We start from the raw sequence: 19,738 nt of genomic DNA, 5'->3' as shown, positions 1-19,738 counted from the left end.
AAGTCCTAGAGTCGAAGATGTGGTGAATAAAATTAGATGGGTAAGGACAATGGAGAACCTAACATCGTTAGTATATGAGACAGAAGAACAGTTTAGGAAGGTCTGGGACTACTGGGATGTAAACTATGTGGGGGAGGAGAGGGCTATGATCTAGTGAAACAATTGGGGTGAACTGAAGTAATAGATAGAATGCTATAATATATATGAGATGATTATCTTTATTGACATTATAACTGATAAAACACCAAATTGAGCGAACTGGTAGACCAACGGAGAGGAGCGATACATATAGAAGAGAATCGTAATTATATATATTGCCACAATGTTGTATTCTATGCTAGGAGAAAAAAAAATGCATAGACAGTTATGTCATTTACTGTTGATTTTACTGTGTTCCTCTACTGAGCAAGTTTTGTCTATGTGTTTCATAGAAACAATTTCAACATTGCCTGTATTTTTCTCTTTCGGACAATAAGAGTTATAAAAAAAAAAAAAAAAAAAAAAAAAAAGATAAGCATTTGCGATTATGCTTAGCGACTTTTGGTGTGAACTAGGCGTTATACTTAATTTGATCTCAGTAAAGCTTATAATGTGAAAAATGGGGTACAGAGGATGCTGGGATCTCTATGCTAAAACATGAATAGGCATTAAGTTATAATTCAGCTAAAAAAAAAAAACTGCTGGAACAAAGTCTTGAACAGGTGGTGAGTTAAGCCTGTGAAAATTGACAATTAGGAGATAGCAGCAACCTTAGGTCAAATCCCTGTAGTTTAGGCTTAAGTTCCCATTTTAATGCTATTTGTTTCTGTGAATATTCAACTAAAAAGGCACTCCAGTGGCTTTCATACTTGTATATGCCAGGCCCTGTAAGTTGCTCTGTGATTCAGTTTCTTTGCTTCCTTCCAGGTCCTGCAGGACATGGTACCTCCGAAGAAGCATCTGCTGCGACACCAGCCTGCAAATGCTCAGATTGGTCTAATGGAAGGCAACACTTTCTGCACCACTCTGCAGCCCAGACTCTTCACTATGGATCTCAATGTTGTAGAGCACAAAGTCTTCTATTCTGAGGTGTGTTACTGTAGTATGCTAGAATGACATAATGAAACATTCCAGCAATAATTTTAAGTTCAGTCTTGCTCTACAAAAAATGGCTGCAGAGCGGCCTCCGCTGAGAATCTAGTGTGTGTAAAGCCACCCTAACGTCCCTGAAAGATCCAACTCTTCTTGGACGAGTGCATAGTCTCCTCCCTAACCCATTATGCTGAAAGCTGCTCTTCTGTGCGCCGTATCGTTGTCCCTCCTCCCCTCTCCATAGCAACAGTATTTGTTGCTCGGCTGTAGCTTAGCAATACATCTGCAGTATATAGAACTCTGCCTTGAACTGTTGCTCAAAGTGGAAGAATTTGATGCCACGCTTGCTTTCTGAACTAAGGGTCTTGAAGTTTAAGAGAGTACTGGGCAAAAGCAAAGTGAAAGCTGGAACTCTCTTTATAGCCCTCTGTTGCCTGTTCCTATGTGTATTATTTTTTTGTCATAACTCTGACACTTTTCATGCTGTAGCTCCTGAACTTGTGTGAAGCAGAAGATGCCACGTTGATGAAGCTCCCATGCTACAAAAGCCTTTCTTCCCTTGTTCCTCTACGTATTGCTGCCCTGAGTAAGTCCCTGAGGTTTCTCAGTATAATGAGTCAGTTGCAGGTGCTAACAGAACATTCTGCATGAAACCGGTATTTGGGCTGGAACCAACAAGGGCGATTTTGGCAGCGTTTTGGGATTGCCAGCAGTAGCTGGCAATTCCCAAAAACACTTTGCCAATGAAAGTGTGTGGTGGGGAACGCGCTATTGCGATTAGGGGTAACCGCAATCGCAGGACATGTACGTTAGTGCTGAATGTTAATGTATATAAGCGCTGCAAAATCGATTTTTCAAAACGATTTTGCAACACTTTGGGCACGATTACGATTTGTATACATTTTACAATACTCTCCAAGTGATCTAATTTCTTGCTTGTGTCCATAGTCCCACCCACTAAAGGAAGAGGTCTCAGGCGCTTCTCTGGTTATAGAGAAGCACCAGTGACCTCTTCCTTTAGGGAATGGGGCTACGCACAGAAGTCTGACACCTGGTAAGTATAATAAAGTTTTGTTAGAAAAAAGAAAAACACGAATTGCTAATCAAAAGCGCTGTACAGTTTACTGTACAGAGCTTCTAAGCATCAGGGAATCGATTCCTAGTGGGTTCCAGGCATTTAGATGGTTTCTTTTTATTGAAATTGTTACCATGAGTGATACTGAGTTTCTCTGTTTTATGTGTACAGATGCCTTAGCAGCCTGCAACTACCTACCACAGTCCAGAGAGAAAATCATTGCAGCGCTCTTCAAAGCCTTGAACTCCACAAACAATGAGCTACAAGAGGCGGGGGAAGCTTGCATGAGGAAGGTAGGAGGCTCCGAAAGGCAACTTTTTTTTTTAATTGCTCCTCCCCAAAGGGAATTTGGATTTAAAGTGAACCAGAGAGGAGAACAGAAAATATTTTATACATACCTGGGGCTTCCTCTAGCCCCATACGCACGGATCGCTCCCATGCCGCCGTCCTCCGCTGCCTGGATGCGCCGGTACCGGGTCCCGTCATTGCCGCGAGTCGGACAGTCAGCGGGCGGATGCGGCCAATTGTCCGCATCACAGGGGCTCCCTCCATACACTTACGCTTGCCGCTGTGTACTGCGCAGCCGCAATGCGTAAGGGTATGGAGGGAGCCCCTGTGATGTGGACAATTGGCCGCGTCCGACGGAAGTGACGGGCCTGGTACCGGTGGAACCAGGAAGCGGAGGACGGCGGCGTGGGAGCGATTCAGGCTTATGGGGCTGGAAGAAGCCCCAGGTATGTATAAAACCTTTTCTTTTTTCACCCCCCATTCCTCTCTGGTTTCCATTAAAGGGAACCCAAGGTGCGAGACATATGGAGTCTGCCATATTTATTTCCTTTTGATCCATGCACATTTCCTGGCTGTCCTGCTAATCCTCTGCCTCGAAAACTTTTAGCGCATGCAGATCTGATGTTTCTGACTGGATTAGCTGCATGCTTGTTTCAGGCATTAGCAGGACTGCCTACATATCCCTATCACATCAGGTTCCCTTTGAGCCATCTTTTTCAAAGGGGAACTGAAAATCTACAGGTAAATTAGATTTATTTTTTAGCCATAGGAAAGCATCAACCGCAGTTATATTTTGAGATATGAGTACATGATATACAGAGATGGTCAATGAGGCGCAAATATTTTAACTTGCAAGCAGATTTCATGCAAATGGCATGCAGCTGGAATTTGAACCAATCCCCTTTACTTCCTGCTGAAAATTAGTGGAATTTGCATGAAATCTGCATTCAAATAAAAATTTTATTTTCTTTTTATTGACCATCTCTGAATATGGTGGTGTTTTAGGCTATACCTTCAGAAATTGAACTGGATTACTAGTGTTCACCTGAGCAGTATGGGGATTAGATCTGATGTGTACGATACTGAGTAGGGACAGCTCTACATGTGTTGAGAAGTCATATGATGTAATACACTTTTTAAAAAGCAATTGACGTTTGTATGGAATGTACGTTGAGCTCCCTATTTACACACCTATGCATGTATGCTGTCTATTTGTGTCACTAATCCCTCTGCCTCTTGGAAGAGCATTCAGTTGTTTTTAGAACTTTTTTCATCACAGTATCCACACCATAGTGTTGATTCAAATTTCTGATCTCTGTAATTGTTTTTTTTTACATGCAGTTTTTGGAGGGAGCCACCATCGAGGTAGATCAGATTCATACCCACATGAGGCCTCTGCTAATGATGCTAGGGGACTATCGCAGTTTGACCCTCAATGTTGTAAACCGCTTGACGTCTGTCACTCGTCTGTTTCCCAACTCTTTCAATGATAAATTCTGCGACCAGATGATGGTAAGTCTGAACTTGTAGTTTAACAAAGCAAGTGTACTATTTACCATGGTTCTGAAGTTAGAGACCGGCCAGGAACACCAAAGTGCATACTACTCTTAGACCCTAAAATCCAGATAAAATCATGCAATCAAGGCGTTAAGCTTTGCGTATAGCGGCAGACATGATTATGTTATGGTCAAATTTCAACAGTTTTCAGCCCTCTCCTCACACCCTCCATTTGATAAAGTGTGTGTGTCTGTGTGTGTGTGTGTGTCTGTGTGTGTGTGTGTGTCTGTCTGTGTGTGTGTGTGTGTGTGTGTGTGTCTGTGTGTGTGTGTGTGTGTGTGTGTGTGTGTCTGTGTGTGTGTGTGTGTGTGTGTGTGTGTGTGTGTGTGTGTGTGTGTGTGTGTGTGTGTGTGTGTGTGTGTGTGTGTGTGTGTGTGTGTGTGTGTGTGTCTGTGTGTGTGTGTGTGTCTGTGTGTGTCAGTCAGTCAGTCAGTCAGTCAGTCAGTCAGTCAGTCAGTCAGTCAGTCAGTCAAATCAGCTGTTCTATTTCCAGTTTTTTAAATGGTAGGAAACCTCAGAAGTACTTTTAATAAACCCTTCTCTTTCAGGATACCGTAGTGGATTCATATCCCTGTAACCACTACATGGCCCCTTTTTAAAATGATACTTTAGCCTATTAGAAATAAGTCCTTAAGGTTTACTGCATCAGTGACATTGACTTTTTGCAAAGAGCCTGGTTACATGAAACCTCAGTCAGTTTGCCAGACTTGAAAGGGGATGTACTCTTGTGAATGAGGGCCCTGACCGTTATCCTAATCTGCAGCATTGCTCTTTTGTCCTTTTCAGCAACACCTGCGTAAATGGATGGAAGTTGTGGTGATCACCCACAAAGGAGGACAAAGAAGTGAAGGCAATGTAAGTACAGGTCATGCTGACTTTTTGTCAACTGTCTGTTATAATATTGCCTAGCATTGTCTCGATCAAAGTGATATAACTTACTTGGCAGTGTGGTTTGCGGAGGTGCATTATCTCTCACAGCCTAGATGGAGAAAGTTAGTTTGCCTGAAGCAAAGCAGGGAAAAGCAACATAATGGATTTTTGCAGCTTTCAGATGAGAACATGCTAATGAACAGGGAACGATGCTATCTGTAACTGTTGTGGTCAGACCTTTTATCCAGCGTGACTTCTAACACCTGTACTCCAGATCATTTTCATCTCTCAGATGTGGTTATGTAAGACTATATTGTAAGTTATAACCAGCTAGTATAGTTTCAACAGCTTGGGGTGAGCAGGTTAATGAATACCGATGTGTGGTTGGTTGCAGTGATATTAGACAAGACACAGAACATTTATATTGCGTTTTTCTCCTGGCGGACTCAAAGCACTAGAGCTGCAGCCACTAGGGCTTGCTCTGTAGGTAGTAGCGGTGTTAGGGAGTCTTGCCCAATGTCTCCTCACTGAATAGGTGCTGGCTTACTGAACAGGAAGAGCCGAGATTCGAACCCTGGAGGCAAATCCAGTGCACTATCCAGCCTAGTGAATCCAAGGCAAATAATAATTAAAAGCTACTTGCCTAGGTGAAGGGAAAAATCTGGATAGTCCAGAGGCACCCTATCTCCTCAATCGCACTGTTGCCGCGCGCAGACCCTCTGAACATATCTGATGAGCTTGTCCTATATGTTCTCATGGCCACGCTCCCTGCCATGTACAAGTGTGGCCGTACTGAGCCTGCACAGTAAGCTGAAGCTGCTCGTTTGAGTGGCTCTTTACTGCTACACAGCTGTACTTGTACAGATGTAGTACGGCTGCACTTGTTTACTTGTTTAGGAAGAGGAGCATGGCAAGAACTGTCCAGTGACTGTCGTCTTCAGGAGGATGTGGGAAGCCTCCAGAGGATTGTTTGTTATCAAGCTTTCTTTTTTATTTTTAGCTGGCTCAGGTTTACTTTTAAGTACTGTAATCCTACTATTCTTTTCTAGATCGCCTGATACGTTAGTGCTTATCCTGAATCCTAAACCATAAACATCCCTGTATGTCCATTAGTGGGACTGTGGTGCATGTTGTCAGCCCACAGGCACTTGAAGGCAGATAAATCATTAATAAGCCAGTGCCTCTGTGTAGTATCACAATGAGCAGCCTACTGATGTGTGCTTTTGTAGGCTTGTCAAATCAGTAAAATGGTTTGAAGAGCAATGGTGAGGTGCAGAGAGACCACAATATCCAAATACATTTCAGCATCCTAAAGGTGCACATACATGGTACAATTTTAGATTAGACAATTTTATTTGATTATTCCGTTAGATCGAAAATAAAGATTTTTCCAACATGTCGGATCAGATTTTTATTGAAAAAACGGGATAATTGATTATTTTCTTTATTGAAAAAAGATTCTTTCAAACTTTCATTCGATTGTTTTGGTCGAATAAACAGGAAAATTGAACGTTTTTATTGTACCGTGTATGGGCACCATACGCTTGATTCAGTTATGCTGTAGTTTTCTCATGAAATGCCACTCTAAGCATTTGTGCACAGCTCAGCAAGAACTGCAATCTCTTATTCCACACAGATTTGAAAAGGGAAGAAAAATGAGTCATAGGGCTTCATTGACTAATCATTATCGCATGCATGAAATAAAAATGGAGTGATTTTATTGAATATGAATTCAAATTTCAATTTACAGAGCCTGTCGGTACACAGGTAACTTAAAAAACCTACTTGTGAGGGAATTCCTTCATAAAGGTAATTCCTAAAGCATGATGCATGTGGTATTACAGGTGCTGTTTAATTAATTGTGGGGCTATAGGTAGCTTAAGGGCCTGTACACACTGCTGCGCTTGCGTTGCGTTTTTAAAAACGCATGCGTTTTTAAAAACGCAAGGTCTTTTGAAAAAGAATGAAAATCGTGATGACTTGTACACACTGGTGCGATGCGTTTTTAAAAAAACGCAAACGCAGTGCCTGCTGTGCTTTATTAAGCGCAGCGCATGAAAAACGCATTAAAAACGCATGCGCTTGCGTTTTTGCCTGCGTTTTTCAGAAGTCAGTATCCCAGAAGACTCTGCAATCTCCTGATTCCTGTTGAAATGTAAACTAGAAAAAAAACAAAGGATTCTTTAGCCAATCAGCAATTACAAGAAAAACGCAAGCGCACAAAAAACGCAGGCAAAAGCGCATGCGTTTTTAAAACTACAGGCACTTTAAAAACGCATGCGCTTGCGTTTTTGCCTGCGTTTTTCAGTGTGTACAGGCCCTTAAGCAGATTGTCGGCCATAAAATCAAATTCCATTTACCCATTGCTCTGTGCTTATTATGCAATCTACAACCTGACCTTGCATTGTAAACATTGCAATATAATCAAATGTTTCTGCTGTAATAAATCTCATCTCAGTCAGCCTGGAAGGAAGGAAGCTTTTTATCCTCCCTCCTGCATTCCTGCTTTTCACTGATTGGCTGAGGGCAGTTCAGTGTAACACAAGGCTGAGAAGGAAGGGAGAAGCTGCTGAAATATCTACGCTGGGCTCACATGTTTACAAAGCACGCTAGATATGACAGTGCAGTTTCTAGGAGGAAAAAAAAGTAAGGGAGGAAATGACATCAGGATTGTCTTAAAGAGACTCCGTAACAAAAATTGCATCCTGTTTTTTATCATCCTACAAGTTCCAAAAGCTATTCTAATGTGTTCTGGCTTACTGCAGCACTTTCTGCTATCACAGTCTCTGTAATAAATCAATGTATCTTTCCCCTGGCAGACTTGTCGGCCTGTGTCTGGAAGGCTGCCAAGTTCTTCAGTGTTGTGGTTCTGCTATGAACTCCCCCTTTCAGGCCCCTCTCTGCACACTGCCTGTGTGATATTTAGATTTGTGCAGCTTCTCTCTGCTCTCTTATCTTTTACAAGCTGGATAAATCGTCCTCTGAGCTGGCTGGGGTTTCACATACTGAGGAAATTCAGACAAGGGCAAAGCTGTTTGCAGGAAGAAAAGAGCAGCCTGAAACTTCAGTGTATGACAGATGCAGGGGGAAAGAAACACACAAATGATCTCTTGAGATTCAAAAGGAAGGGTGTATACAGCCTGCTTGTGTATGGATGTATTTTGTATGTGTGGACATACTGTACATCATCCTACTTCCTGTTTTGGTGGCCATTTTGTTTGTTTATAAACAAACTTTTTAAAACTGTTTTTAACCACTTTTAATGTGGCGGGGAGCGGCGAAATTGTGACAGAGGGTAATAGGAGATGTCCCCTAACGCACTGGTATGTTTACTTTTGTGCGATTTTAACAATACAGATTCTCTTTAAGTCAGAGGCAGTAAAAAATGGAAAATGCCTAGAACATTTTTCTCTTTATTTACTGTATAAGTTTCACTGAAAACAAAACATGGACAGTACAATACATATGTAAGTAGAACAAGTATTTATCTACTTATATATGTGTTGTTTTTTTCCCTCGGATAGTATGGCTGTCCCTGCTGCTTTAAGATGACCCTGAAGCAAACTTATTATTGAAATTGCTTTATACCCGAGCTTATGGAGAAGCATGTGATCAATTTGACTTAGACTTGCAGACTTGTAAGGTTCTGATTTCCTGAGTATATAATAAAGCAGTGATTGCAGCAAATCAGAGCCTTCAAATCTATCACCTGATCAGACTGATCATGTGCTTCCCCATAGTTCTGCTAAACACCTGCAATACTTCGTATGACGGAAGTACATCCTTTGTGGCGACCTTCAGTGGAAACTGCAAGACACCATTTTCAGAATATATCTAATATAGTAACGCAGAAATGAGACAGTTATATTGCGCTTGTCTATTGGCCAGCGAAGCAATCCATAATGTTACCAATACAGAGGAACTTCTCCTGCAACGCAAACTAAATGTGCTGATTTGCTTGTAATTTCTTGTGGGTATGTTCATGGAACAAACCATTTTGCTGTGTCTGGCAGTCACAGCAGGTTATTTCTGTGTGATATCATCACACGCTGAGCTTATAATGCTCAGGTTTATTTCAGGGTCAGTGAAAGCCTTATAGTGGTATAGAAATTGCTGGTAAAGGCAAAACTAAATGTTGCAGAATTTAAACTATCTCATCATGGCAATTCAATCCTGTGATTATTATGGATTCAATCTATTGCTGTACATTTTTGTAGTTTAGCCTTTATAGAACAATAGTTGATACAAATGTATTTATTGTGCAAGGGGTTCTGTCAGCTTTGTGTTTGATATACTGTACATTCACACAGTGTGGGTTTTAAACTGCTCATGCACCGTTTACATTTCAGCCTTTGGATTCCACTAGACTGAAAAGACTCTTTAGATATGGAGGCTGTCATTTGTTTCCTTTTAAATATCAGTTGCTTGGCTATCTTTTTGATCTCTTTGGCTGCAGTAATGTCTGAATCAAACACAAGAAAGGTTGCAGTGTATCCAGTAAGACTTCAGGCCTGTAACCCACTAAAGCATTTTTTGTGTGTTTAGTGGGCGCTTTCAATCGCTAGCGATTTCCCTAAACGCTTTGCCAATATAAATGGAGGGGACAGATTCCACTACAGCGATTGCGATTATGCAAATCGCAGTTGCAGGACATGCAGCATTTTGGGAGTGTTTACATTCTAATGAATTGTATAGGAGCAGGGAAATCGCTCCCAAAATCGATTGCAAAACGATACCACAAATCATTAGCGATAGCGTTTTGCGCTTTCTAGTGGGTTCCAGGCCTGAATCAGAGCACCTGATGTAAATGCTTGTTTGGGGTATATGGCTCAAAAGGTTAGAGACGAATGATCAGCAGGACAGCCTGGCAATTTGCCTTGTTAAAAAGGAAATAAATGTCAGCCTCCTTATCTATCACTTAAGGTGTGCTTGAAATCCAATCCCTAGGGGTAATTGTACACAAATGTGTGATTGCATAAACCTGCTTGTTAACAAAGTGCTGTAATTAGTAATTTCATGAACTATGTAAGCTTGATTGTAACAGTGCTGGTTACCTACTAAGGAATACAGTACTTTAAAGGATACCCGAAGTGACATGTGACATTATGAGATAGACATATGTATATACAGTGCCTAGCACACAAATGACTATGCTGTGTTCCTTTTTTTTTTTTCTCTGCCTGAAAAAGTTAAATATCAGGTATGCAAGTGGCTGACTCAGTCCTGACTCAGACAGGAAGTGACTACAGTGTGACCATCACTGATAAGAAATTCCAACTATAAAACCCTTTCCTAGAAGAAAATGGCTTCTGAGAGCAAGAAAGAGATAAAAAGGGGAATTTCTTATCAGTGAGGGTCACAGGACAGAGTCAGCCACTTGCATGCCTGATATTTAACTTTCAGGCAGAGAAAGAAAAAAAGGAACACAGCATAGTTATTTGTGTGCTAGGCACTGTACATACCCATGTCTATCTTCTGTCACATGTCACTTCGGGTATCCTTTAAGATTTCCACATAGAAAATTACTGTGTAAAGCTCATTGTGACAAAGATGTGTATGAGTATGTGTACGTTCCTCTGGTCTTAAAGGTTACAAAGACGCCAAAATGATGCAAAACTCTTTCCTGTTTGGCTGCATTTTATACAGGCAATAAACCATGGGAACACAACTCCCCAGCTTATTTCCCCTCAATGCATTGTCTCCTCAGCTGGCATACAACCATGCAGTGCTATAGCATTCACATTGGACTTGTGTCTTTTCATACATCAATACTAGTTGGAATGACCATTCTCTATATACATTGACTTAAAGTGGGATGAAACGCAAAATTAAATGTTTGCTTTAAGACATTAAAGGACGGCTTACGTTAGAAGTATATAAAGGCTGCCATATTTATTTTCTACGGGATACCGAGGTGAACTTAAAAAAATCTATTTTTTACTCACCTGGGGCTGCTTCCAGCCCTGAGCAGCCATCTTGGTCCCTCTCAGCAGCCAAGATCCTCCTCTGTGTAACCGCTGGATGACCGTAAGGATTGTGACTCGCCGGTGGGACGGCTCTTCTGCGCCCCCACGGCATCTGGCGCTTACTTCGCTTGCCAGATGACGTGGACGATGCAGAAGAGCCGACCCCACTGGCGGGTTGCCATCATTGCGGGTAGCCAGCAGGGACACCGATGAGAACCGGGGCTGCGGCGAGGGACTGAGATAGCTGCTCAGGGCTGGAAGAAGCCTAAGGTGAGTACTAAGTAGATCAATTTCGCCACGGAAGTCCTTTAAGCAATACCAGTCGCCTGGCAGCCCTGCTGGTCTATTCGGCTGCATTGTTTGAATCAGACCAGAAACAAACATGCAGATAACCTTGTCAGAAACACCTGGTCTGATGCGTGTTTGTTCAGGGTCTATGGGTGAAAGTATTAGAGGCAGAGGATCAGCAGGATAGCCAAGCAACTGGGATAGCTTAAAAGAAAATAAATAGGGCAGCCTCTATATAACACTAAACATAGTAAAAAAAAGTCCATGTGAAACCGTATGAGGCTCCCTGCACACTGCAAATCTGATTTGCGATTCCAATTTTACCTGGATGCTATCAACAGAAAAAACGCAGCATGCAGTAATGATTAAAAATTATAATCGCATGTAAAATCGTGTTAAAATCGCAAATGGGAATTGCATGTAGTGTGCAAGAGGCCTAAGACTGATCTAATATCATTTGAAGGCATATGTCCACTTCACTGAAGCTAATTAAAACCATCAACGGTTCCAGGACAAATGATCAGATTGCTTTTTAATTACTGAGCAAATAAAAGGAAGTTCTCTGCTATCAAATTTAGACGCTTATCTCCCAGTAGTGCCATTTCATATAGCTGTGGATGTGCAGTACTGCTGCCGGAAAGGATTGCGTGATTTGAACTTCTAGCCAAGCGTGGGTGTACTTACAGTAGAAGAGAAAAGAAACCCTTTAAAAAAGCACCACTCAGCATCACTTTTAAAGGGTTTCTTTTCTCTTCTATTGTATATACATGTTGTTGGACCCTAGCACACTGCAGGCATATACAGGTGTTGCAGACACATGTTTTCATTCAAGCGTGGGTGTACTGGCATTTGTTTGCATGCATTAGCGGTCTTAAATCTGAGATTTCTGAATTAAGCTTTTCGGGGGGTAACTTTCAAGACACGCTGAATTTAGACCAAAAAGTCTATGGTACTGGGGTATGTGCATTAACTGTATTTTCTTGTCACATAAGTACAACAATGTGACTGTCCCATGGGGCTAATAAGTAATGGTTGCTATCTGAGCGTTTTATTATTAGTGTAAACTCAGTCACAGTGCGCTAGGCTTCCTATATTGCCTGTGACCTTTTCATAGCATTCTGGCACACGCACATGTACATGCTCACACACATGCACACATGTACAGAATGCATCACCGATTTGTTCTGGCTAGTTTCTTTCTTTCTCTGTGTTGTACGCAATACCTGTACTTCAGCTTTGGACCTGGTAGTAGAGCCCAAACTTGTTAGCAGTGTTTCCCTGCAAATAAATGCATCGTTTCTTTATGTACGGGATAAACTTGTGTGTGATTCATAGAACTCCCACTAGGGTGTGCTCTTACCACATCATGTGCCTGCCATTAGGAAAATGCTTCTACTCTGTAAAGTAGGTCATACAGTGCCAGGTTTTTACATTTCTTTTTTTTATCAGTTTAAGACCTATTAAAATCTCTTCCTCATATGCATAGCACATTAACATACTCTTAATTGGGCCATATTTCGCTGTTTATTGTTAGATATTCATTATTAAGTATGGAATGAAGACACCGCTTCATCAACACCCAGTATTTTAACTTCTGTATATACAACATCTAGCAACACTTTCTGCAGACAGGAATGAGGGTTCAGACATCTATATTTCCTGTTAAAAGGATCCCAAGGTGAGAGATATGTGGAGTCTGCCACTTTCCTTGTCTTTAAACAGTACCAGTTGCCTGGCAGTCCTTCTGATCTCTGGCTGCAGTAGTGTCTGAATCACATACCAGAAACAAGCATACAGCTAATATTGTCAGGTTTTTTTTCAGAAACATCTGATCTGCATGCTTGTTCAGGGTCTATGGCTAAATGTATTAGAACACATTCCACAAATCTGATTTATTAAATTTCACACACTTCGCAGACCTTAAACAAGACCACCTAAAATATAACTTTTAATTTTATTGCATTAAAAACTTGTTTTAATCTAATGTTCATGATCAAATTCACATAAACCTAGTTGGGTAGTTTAAGGACAAAAAGAATGTAGGTTAAGGAAGACTAAGTCAATATATAGTCAAACCTTATCTATCCCAATACTAGGCACTGAAGTATTTTATGCTGAGTAACTTCTACATGGAAAAAACCCTCCACCTAACCGACATGTTTCGGCTCCTTTAAAAGAGAGCCATCGTCAGGGCTATAATAATAAAGTGCTTAGGGTGCAAAGTGCATAATCAAAAGTATACACAGCTATCTACAAGTGCATAATCATGAAAACAAAAAATGGGAGCTGTGCTCCCTAGCAAGGTCAGCAATCAAATGAGGCTGTCTCGCAGCCTCCTTTATATACCTTGAGGAGTGGGCGGAGTCCAGAAGGTCACACCTCCCATCGTAGTAATACCCTCCTATTGGCTATATTGATTGTCAATCAAAAAATCTCTACAGGTATTGGTTAAATCATCTATCGGCATCTCTCGCCATGTATTCTCAAAATGGATCTTTTTGGGTCCTTATTTGTTCAAAAATAGCTGGATGTATATATTATCACCTGTATAAACAGCCCATAGTGAAGTAGATCCCCTCACGGCTTCCAAAGGGAAAGAACGCTCAGACCAGCGATGTTTCCCATAGACTAACACTGCACGTCAGTCATTGGTTAAAGGAGAGCATGTGATCTGACGTCACATGGCCTCTCCGTATCGTTGTCTCTCAGTGCGGGGAAAAACTTTTCTCACAGGCTTCCCTATTGGATCAGGGGAAGCACGTGACCAGATTCACAGCCCCATCTACTCCTATATACTCGGCGTATTCCCGTTATAGCGTCATACGGGGAACTATGAGGAGAGGGAGGAGAGAGGGGGGGGGGGTGGCCTAGCGTCAGCCACGCTGTTGTCCTGGCAACACTTTGATTACATTTACGGAGAGAGAAAGTTCCAAACGTCAGAAGCCTGTAATATTTCATAACACACATAAAATGCTACAAAGCACATCAGGCTAACAGTTACTTTGTTATATTCACACCTGGGGAGATCATGGCATCAGATATTAGTAAGTCCCCATTTTTCACCTCGGATACAGTATTGGGTATGGATTATAGAAGTATATAGACACATGGTAAGTATTTAGAGTTTATATATATAACTATAGATTATAATAGATAGAAGTGACCAAAAGTACACATAAGCTCTATAACATTTAGATTGTTTCCCTCCTCAAACGATAGTTTCCATATCGGTTGTACATATCCATAGGAGACAAGATACTATGGTAAGTATCAAAAAATATGTCAGAATGCTGTTACAAGGGATAAGCAACAGTAATTTTTCAACGGAAATGCTGACTGGTATATTAATATATTTACAGTCAGATATGTGTACACTATGTGTTCAATAAACTTTTATTGGGGTGTCTCAGTTGTCATATTCTATTCTATAAAGGTTTATAGTATGTATGTGTCATAAATTATTGATGGCATTGACCTCAGAAAATAAAGAAGATCCAACGTATTAACCAGGTATATCAAGGGGCGATGCCATGATATACATGTATGTGTGAGTACAGACCGCATTAGGAGTTAATCATAACCAAAAATAGTAATACATAGTGTCTGGAGGGCCCCTACTTCTTAGCCACATCATCCAGGCGTTTTATACACAGACAACACAGACGATTTCATGTCTGCACATACAAGCAGGTAAGTCTGCATCTCAGATGTAGGTGTAAAAATAGATAGCAGTATGTAAGTAGTACAGGATCCCCAAATAATGAGGGAGAGAAGCCTTTACATCAGCTACTCTTGTTATATGTATAGATCTTAACTTATGATCCATACATACGTAGAAACAACTCGGCTCAGATAAAGGGGGTATATGTAAAACCCTCATTTAAGCCCCTGGGGCTCATAGTCCCCAAGCGATAGATCCACTTTGCCTCCAATTGACGTAACTTTAAGTCCAGGTTCCCACCTCTAGGACCCATCTTCCACTGCTGTAAGACGAAGAATTTTACACATCTCTCATCCCCACCATGTACCTCTCTAAAATGTTTCGACACAGGGGTATCTTTTGGGTTCCTAATATTGCCCAAATGCTCTAGGATTCGTTGTTTAACTTGTCTCGTGGTTTCCCCTATATATAGGAGGGGACATGGGCATTCAATTCCATATATCACACCCTCCGTCTCGCAGTTGAAAAAATCCAATATTTGGTAGGATCTTCCGTCTTTTGGGGCTATAAATTCCTTACATGTTTTTACATTTATGCAAGCTTTGCAGCGTCCACATTTATACATTCCTTTCAGTGGTTTTTCAAGCCATGTTTTCTTTATTGGCTTATTTACTACTGGTAGGAAGGAATGAACCAGCTGGTCCCCAATATTCCTTCCCCTCCTGTACGTAAACATCGGACTATTTGGAAGAATCTCTTTTAGCTGGGCATCCAATTCAAGGACAGTCCAGTGTTTTTTCACAATCTTTCTAATTTCCTCTGAATCCTGGGAGAAGGTGCTAACAATTCTCATTTTGCTGGCCCGTGCATCCCCCTGTCTTTCTTTTGGTATAAGGAGGTCCTCCCTTGCAATGTCCTTCACTTGATTATAGGCTGCTTCAATTACGGAGGTTGGGTACCCCCTTTCTCTGAACCTATTTCTTAGCGTTCTACACTCCTGATCAAAGTCAACTTCATTAGAACAATTTCTTCTGGCTCTCATAAATTGTCCTTTCGGGATGCCCTTTTTCAAAGGGACTGGGTGGTGGCTTTCCCACGCAAGCAAAGAATTTGTGGATGTGGGCTTCCGGTAGATTTTGGTTTCCAACCTATCATTCCCTGATTTTCTTATCTCTACATCCAAGAAGCTCAACGAGTCTTTATTTATTTCGAATGTAAAGAACATGCCAATCTCGTTCTGGTTTAGGCGATGCACAAACTCCACAAATTTAGATCTGGGGCCGTCCCACAGAACGAACACGTCGTCTATGAAACGGCCCCAGAAGAGAACCGATGCCGTGTACTCAGCCAGGTCCGCCGAGAATACCATCGTATCCTCCCACCATCCAAGGAACAAATTGGCATATGATGGCGCACAACTTGTCCCCATCGCACAGCCTCGCTTCTGCACATAGAATCTATTCTGGAAGAGGAAATAGTTGTGGTTTAAAACAAATTTCAACAGATCAATAATGAGTGCAGAGTGTTCACGCAAGTGGATGCTTCTGCTCTGTAAAAAATAGCTGACTGCCCTGATACCCAGATCATGTTTGATATTATTGTAAAGTGATTCAACATCCAAACTAGCTAGCCAGACATCCTCAGTTACGGTCAGTCCTTGTAGCCTATTTAGTAGATCCATAGTATCTCTGATGTAAGATGGTAAACTCGTCACAAATGGTCTTAGGAAAAAGTCGACGTATTTGCTTATTTGTTCTGTCAAACAACCATTCCCTGATACTATAGGTCTCCCTGGTGGATCTATCATTCTTTTGTGTATCTTAGGCAGGGAATAGAAGGTGGCCACCGTCGGGTGTTTGGTCAGAAGGATCTGTAGGTCATCTTTTGTCAGAATTCCCTTTGTAGAGGCATTCTCCAGAAGCAACTTAAGTTCGTGATAGTAAATCTGTGTCGGGTTCTGATCAATTTTTTCATAATGCTCTCTATTGTTCAATAGCTGCATGCACATATTAATATATTGAACTTTCCTCATCAGAACTATATTCCCCCCTTATCCGATTTCTTAAAAATAAGATCTTCATTTTTACTCAGGGTCTCTAGGGCTCTCTGTTCAGCCTCATTTAGATTGTATCTCCCTTGTCTATTTTTGGTTTTAACTAAATTTCCCAAATCCTTTTCCACTGCTTCAATAAAGATCTGAATCGATGGATATGAGCTTATGGATGGACAGAAAGTGCTTTTCTTTGATAGATTACTCTCGGGGGCCTGTGTACTTATTTGTCCTGTACTGTTTTCCTGCAGTAAGGTCATCAGTGTTTCCAAATTGCGTGTATCCATCTCCGTCTCCATTTTATTTTTCATTGTAGGGGAGTTCATATATTTGTATATCGCAAGTTTTCTACCAAATAGATTAATATCTTTTATTGTTTCAAACAAATCAAACCTTTCACTTGGAACAAATGTTAGACCCCTGGACAGTACTTCCAATTCAATATTACTCAGGACATAATCAGTTAGGTTTACAACCCTCATCCTATCACTTCCCTCCAGATTTTCTACCATTCCTCCTCCTTTCTCTGTTTCAATTTGTAAGCCCATTTTTCTCGATTCCTCAGGGTTCTCGGTGTTGACTGATCTATAGGTTTCGGCTTTCTCCCCCTCCCTAAAAAAGGCTTTTGTGGTCTTGGGATTTTATTTGCGGCCTCACTCTCAGATTCCGTTTCACTGTCTGTCACTGTTATCGAACTATCAGGGGTTGGTTTAGGTTTGATTCTCTTCCAATTATATACTTTGCCCTCTTTGAAGTCTTTCCAATCTCGATTGTATTTACTGTGTTTTTTAATCTTAATTGTCTCCTTGTGGCTCTGTACTTTGCTCTGTAACTTTTCCTCCAACTGTTTAAATTCCGGATGTTTCTTAAATTTAACTACCTCCTTATGTGCCTCTTCAAGTTTTTTATTTATATTTTCCAGAGTTTTTAATTCAAAATCACGTAGACATGTCATCAATTCTAGAGTTTGTTTGGTTTTTAGTTCATTCCATATTTTCATAAACTCACTGTTTTTTTCATGTTTATGTGGTACCACCAAGTTCCTAAGGCCTCTAACGGTTATCCCCTCTCTGATGTATGTGTTGAAACTAGATACCTCCCACCAGCTTTTATTATGTTCCTTATAGATACCAAAGATCCCCTTGAAAGCCCGCTCAATTTCTGAGATCTGTGTGGGAGTGGAGGGATTTGGTTGGGGACTGATTTCCCCCCTAGAAAAAACCTCTTTCGCTTCAGCAATTAGCACACTCACATCCGGTATACTAGATAGGAAACCAGACATGTTCCTGAGGCCCGTTCAGTTAGGTTTATATACACACTGAAGATGATCTATCTAATTAGCCAATAAGGGCAAAGTATACAGAAGGTAATTAAATTAATATTTTAGTTATTCTGGCTATAGGTTGAAACAACCAAGAGTAGAGATATGACCTTATTAGAAGAGTAATGATTGGTCTTGGTCGAAAGGTCAGGTGTCAGAAACACCATTACTTAAACACATTCCACAAATCTGATTTATTAAATTTCACACACTTCGCAGACCTTAAACAAGACCACCTAAAATATAACTTTTAATTTTATTGCATTAAAAACTTGTTTTAATCTAATGTTCATGATCAAATTCACATAAACCTAGTTGGGTAGTTTAAGGACAAAAAGAATGTAGGTTAAGGAAGACTAAGTCAATATATAGTCAAACCTTATCTATCCCAATACTAGGCACTGAAGTATTTTATGCTGAGTAACTTCTACATGGAAAAAACCACTCATTATTGATCTGTTGAAATTTGTTTTAAACCACAACTATTTCCTCTTCCAGAATAGATTCTATGTGCAGAAGCGAGGCTGTGCGATGGGGACAAGTTGTGCGCCATCATATGCCAATTTGTTCCTTGGATGGTGGGAGGATACGATGGTATTCTCGGCGGACCTGGCTGAGTACACGGCATCGGTTCTCTTCTGGGGCTGTTTCATAGACGACGTGTTCGTTCTGTGGGACGGCCCCAGATCTAAATTTGTGGAGTTTGTGCATCGCCTAAACCAGAACGAGATTGGCATGTTCTTTACATTCGAAATAAATAAAGACTCGTTGAGCTTCTTGGATGTAGAGATAAGAAAATCAGGGAATGATAGGTTGGAAACCAAAATCTACCGGAAGCCCACATCCACAAATTCTTTGCTTGCGTGGGAAAGCCACCACCCAGTCCCTTTGAAAAAGGGCATCCCGAAAGGACAATTTATGAGAGCCAGAAGAAATTGTTCTAATGAAGTTGACTTTGATCTGGAGTGTAGAACGCTAAGAAATAGGTTCAGAGAAAGGGGGTACCCAACCTCCGTAATTGAAGCAGCCTATAATCAAGTGAAGGACATTGCAAGGGAGGACCTCCTTATACCAAAAGAAAGACAGGGGGATGCACGGGCCAGCAAAATGAGAATTGTTAGCACCTTCTCCCAGGATTCAGAGGAAATTAGAAAGATTGTGAAAAAACACTGGACTGTCCTTGAATTGGATGCCCAGCTAAAAGAGATTCTTCCAAATAGTCCGATGTTTACGTACAGGAGGGGAAGGAATATTGGGGACCAGCTGGTTCATTCCTTCCTACCAGTAGTAAATAAGCCAATAAAGAAAACATGGCTTGAAAAACCACTGAAAGGAATGTATAAATGTGGACGCTGCAAAGCTTGCATAAATGTAAAAACATGTAAGGAATTTATAGCCCCAAAAGACGGAAGATCCTACCAAATATTGGATTTTTTCAACTGCGAGACGGAGGGTGTGATATATGGAATTGAATGCCCATGTCCCCTCCTATATATAGGGGAAACCACGAGACAAGTTAAACAACGAATCCTAGAGCATTTGGGCAATATTAGGAACCCAAAAGATACTCCTGTGTCGAGACATTTTAGAG

General features: G+C 41.0%; 1 protein-coding gene across 6 annotated transcripts in view; it reads left to right on the top strand.

Annotated features, from left to right (window-relative positions):
* TRRAP (transformation/transcription domain associated protein) overlaps positions 1–19,738 on the top strand; it is a 265,491-nt gene that overhangs the window by 65,226 nt on the left and 180,527 nt on the right. For all 6 annotated transcript variants that reach the window (XM_068244615.1, XM_068244613.1, XM_068244614.1 and 3 more), the window contains exons 27-31: positions 907–1,068; positions 1,561–1,657; positions 2,318–2,439; positions 3,776–3,946; positions 4,778–4,846. In XM_068244615.1, coding sequence (XP_068100716.1) covers positions 907–1,068; positions 1,561–1,657; positions 2,318–2,439; positions 3,776–3,946; positions 4,778–4,846 — 621 coding nt within the window. The remainder of the gene's footprint in view (positions 1–906; positions 1,069–1,560; positions 1,658–2,317; positions 2,440–3,775; positions 3,947–4,777; positions 4,847–19,738) is intronic.

The sequence above is a fragment of the Hyperolius riggenbachi genome, chromosome 7, assembly GCF_040937935.1.
Source record: "Hyperolius riggenbachi isolate aHypRig1 chromosome 7, aHypRig1.pri, whole genome shotgun sequence".
In the NCBI taxonomy this organism is placed as follows: Eukaryota; Metazoa; Chordata; class Amphibia; order Anura; family Hyperoliidae; genus Hyperolius; species Hyperolius riggenbachi.
The sequence above is the reverse complement of the archived record's forward strand: the minus strand, read 5'-3'. Positions and strand labels throughout refer to the sequence as shown.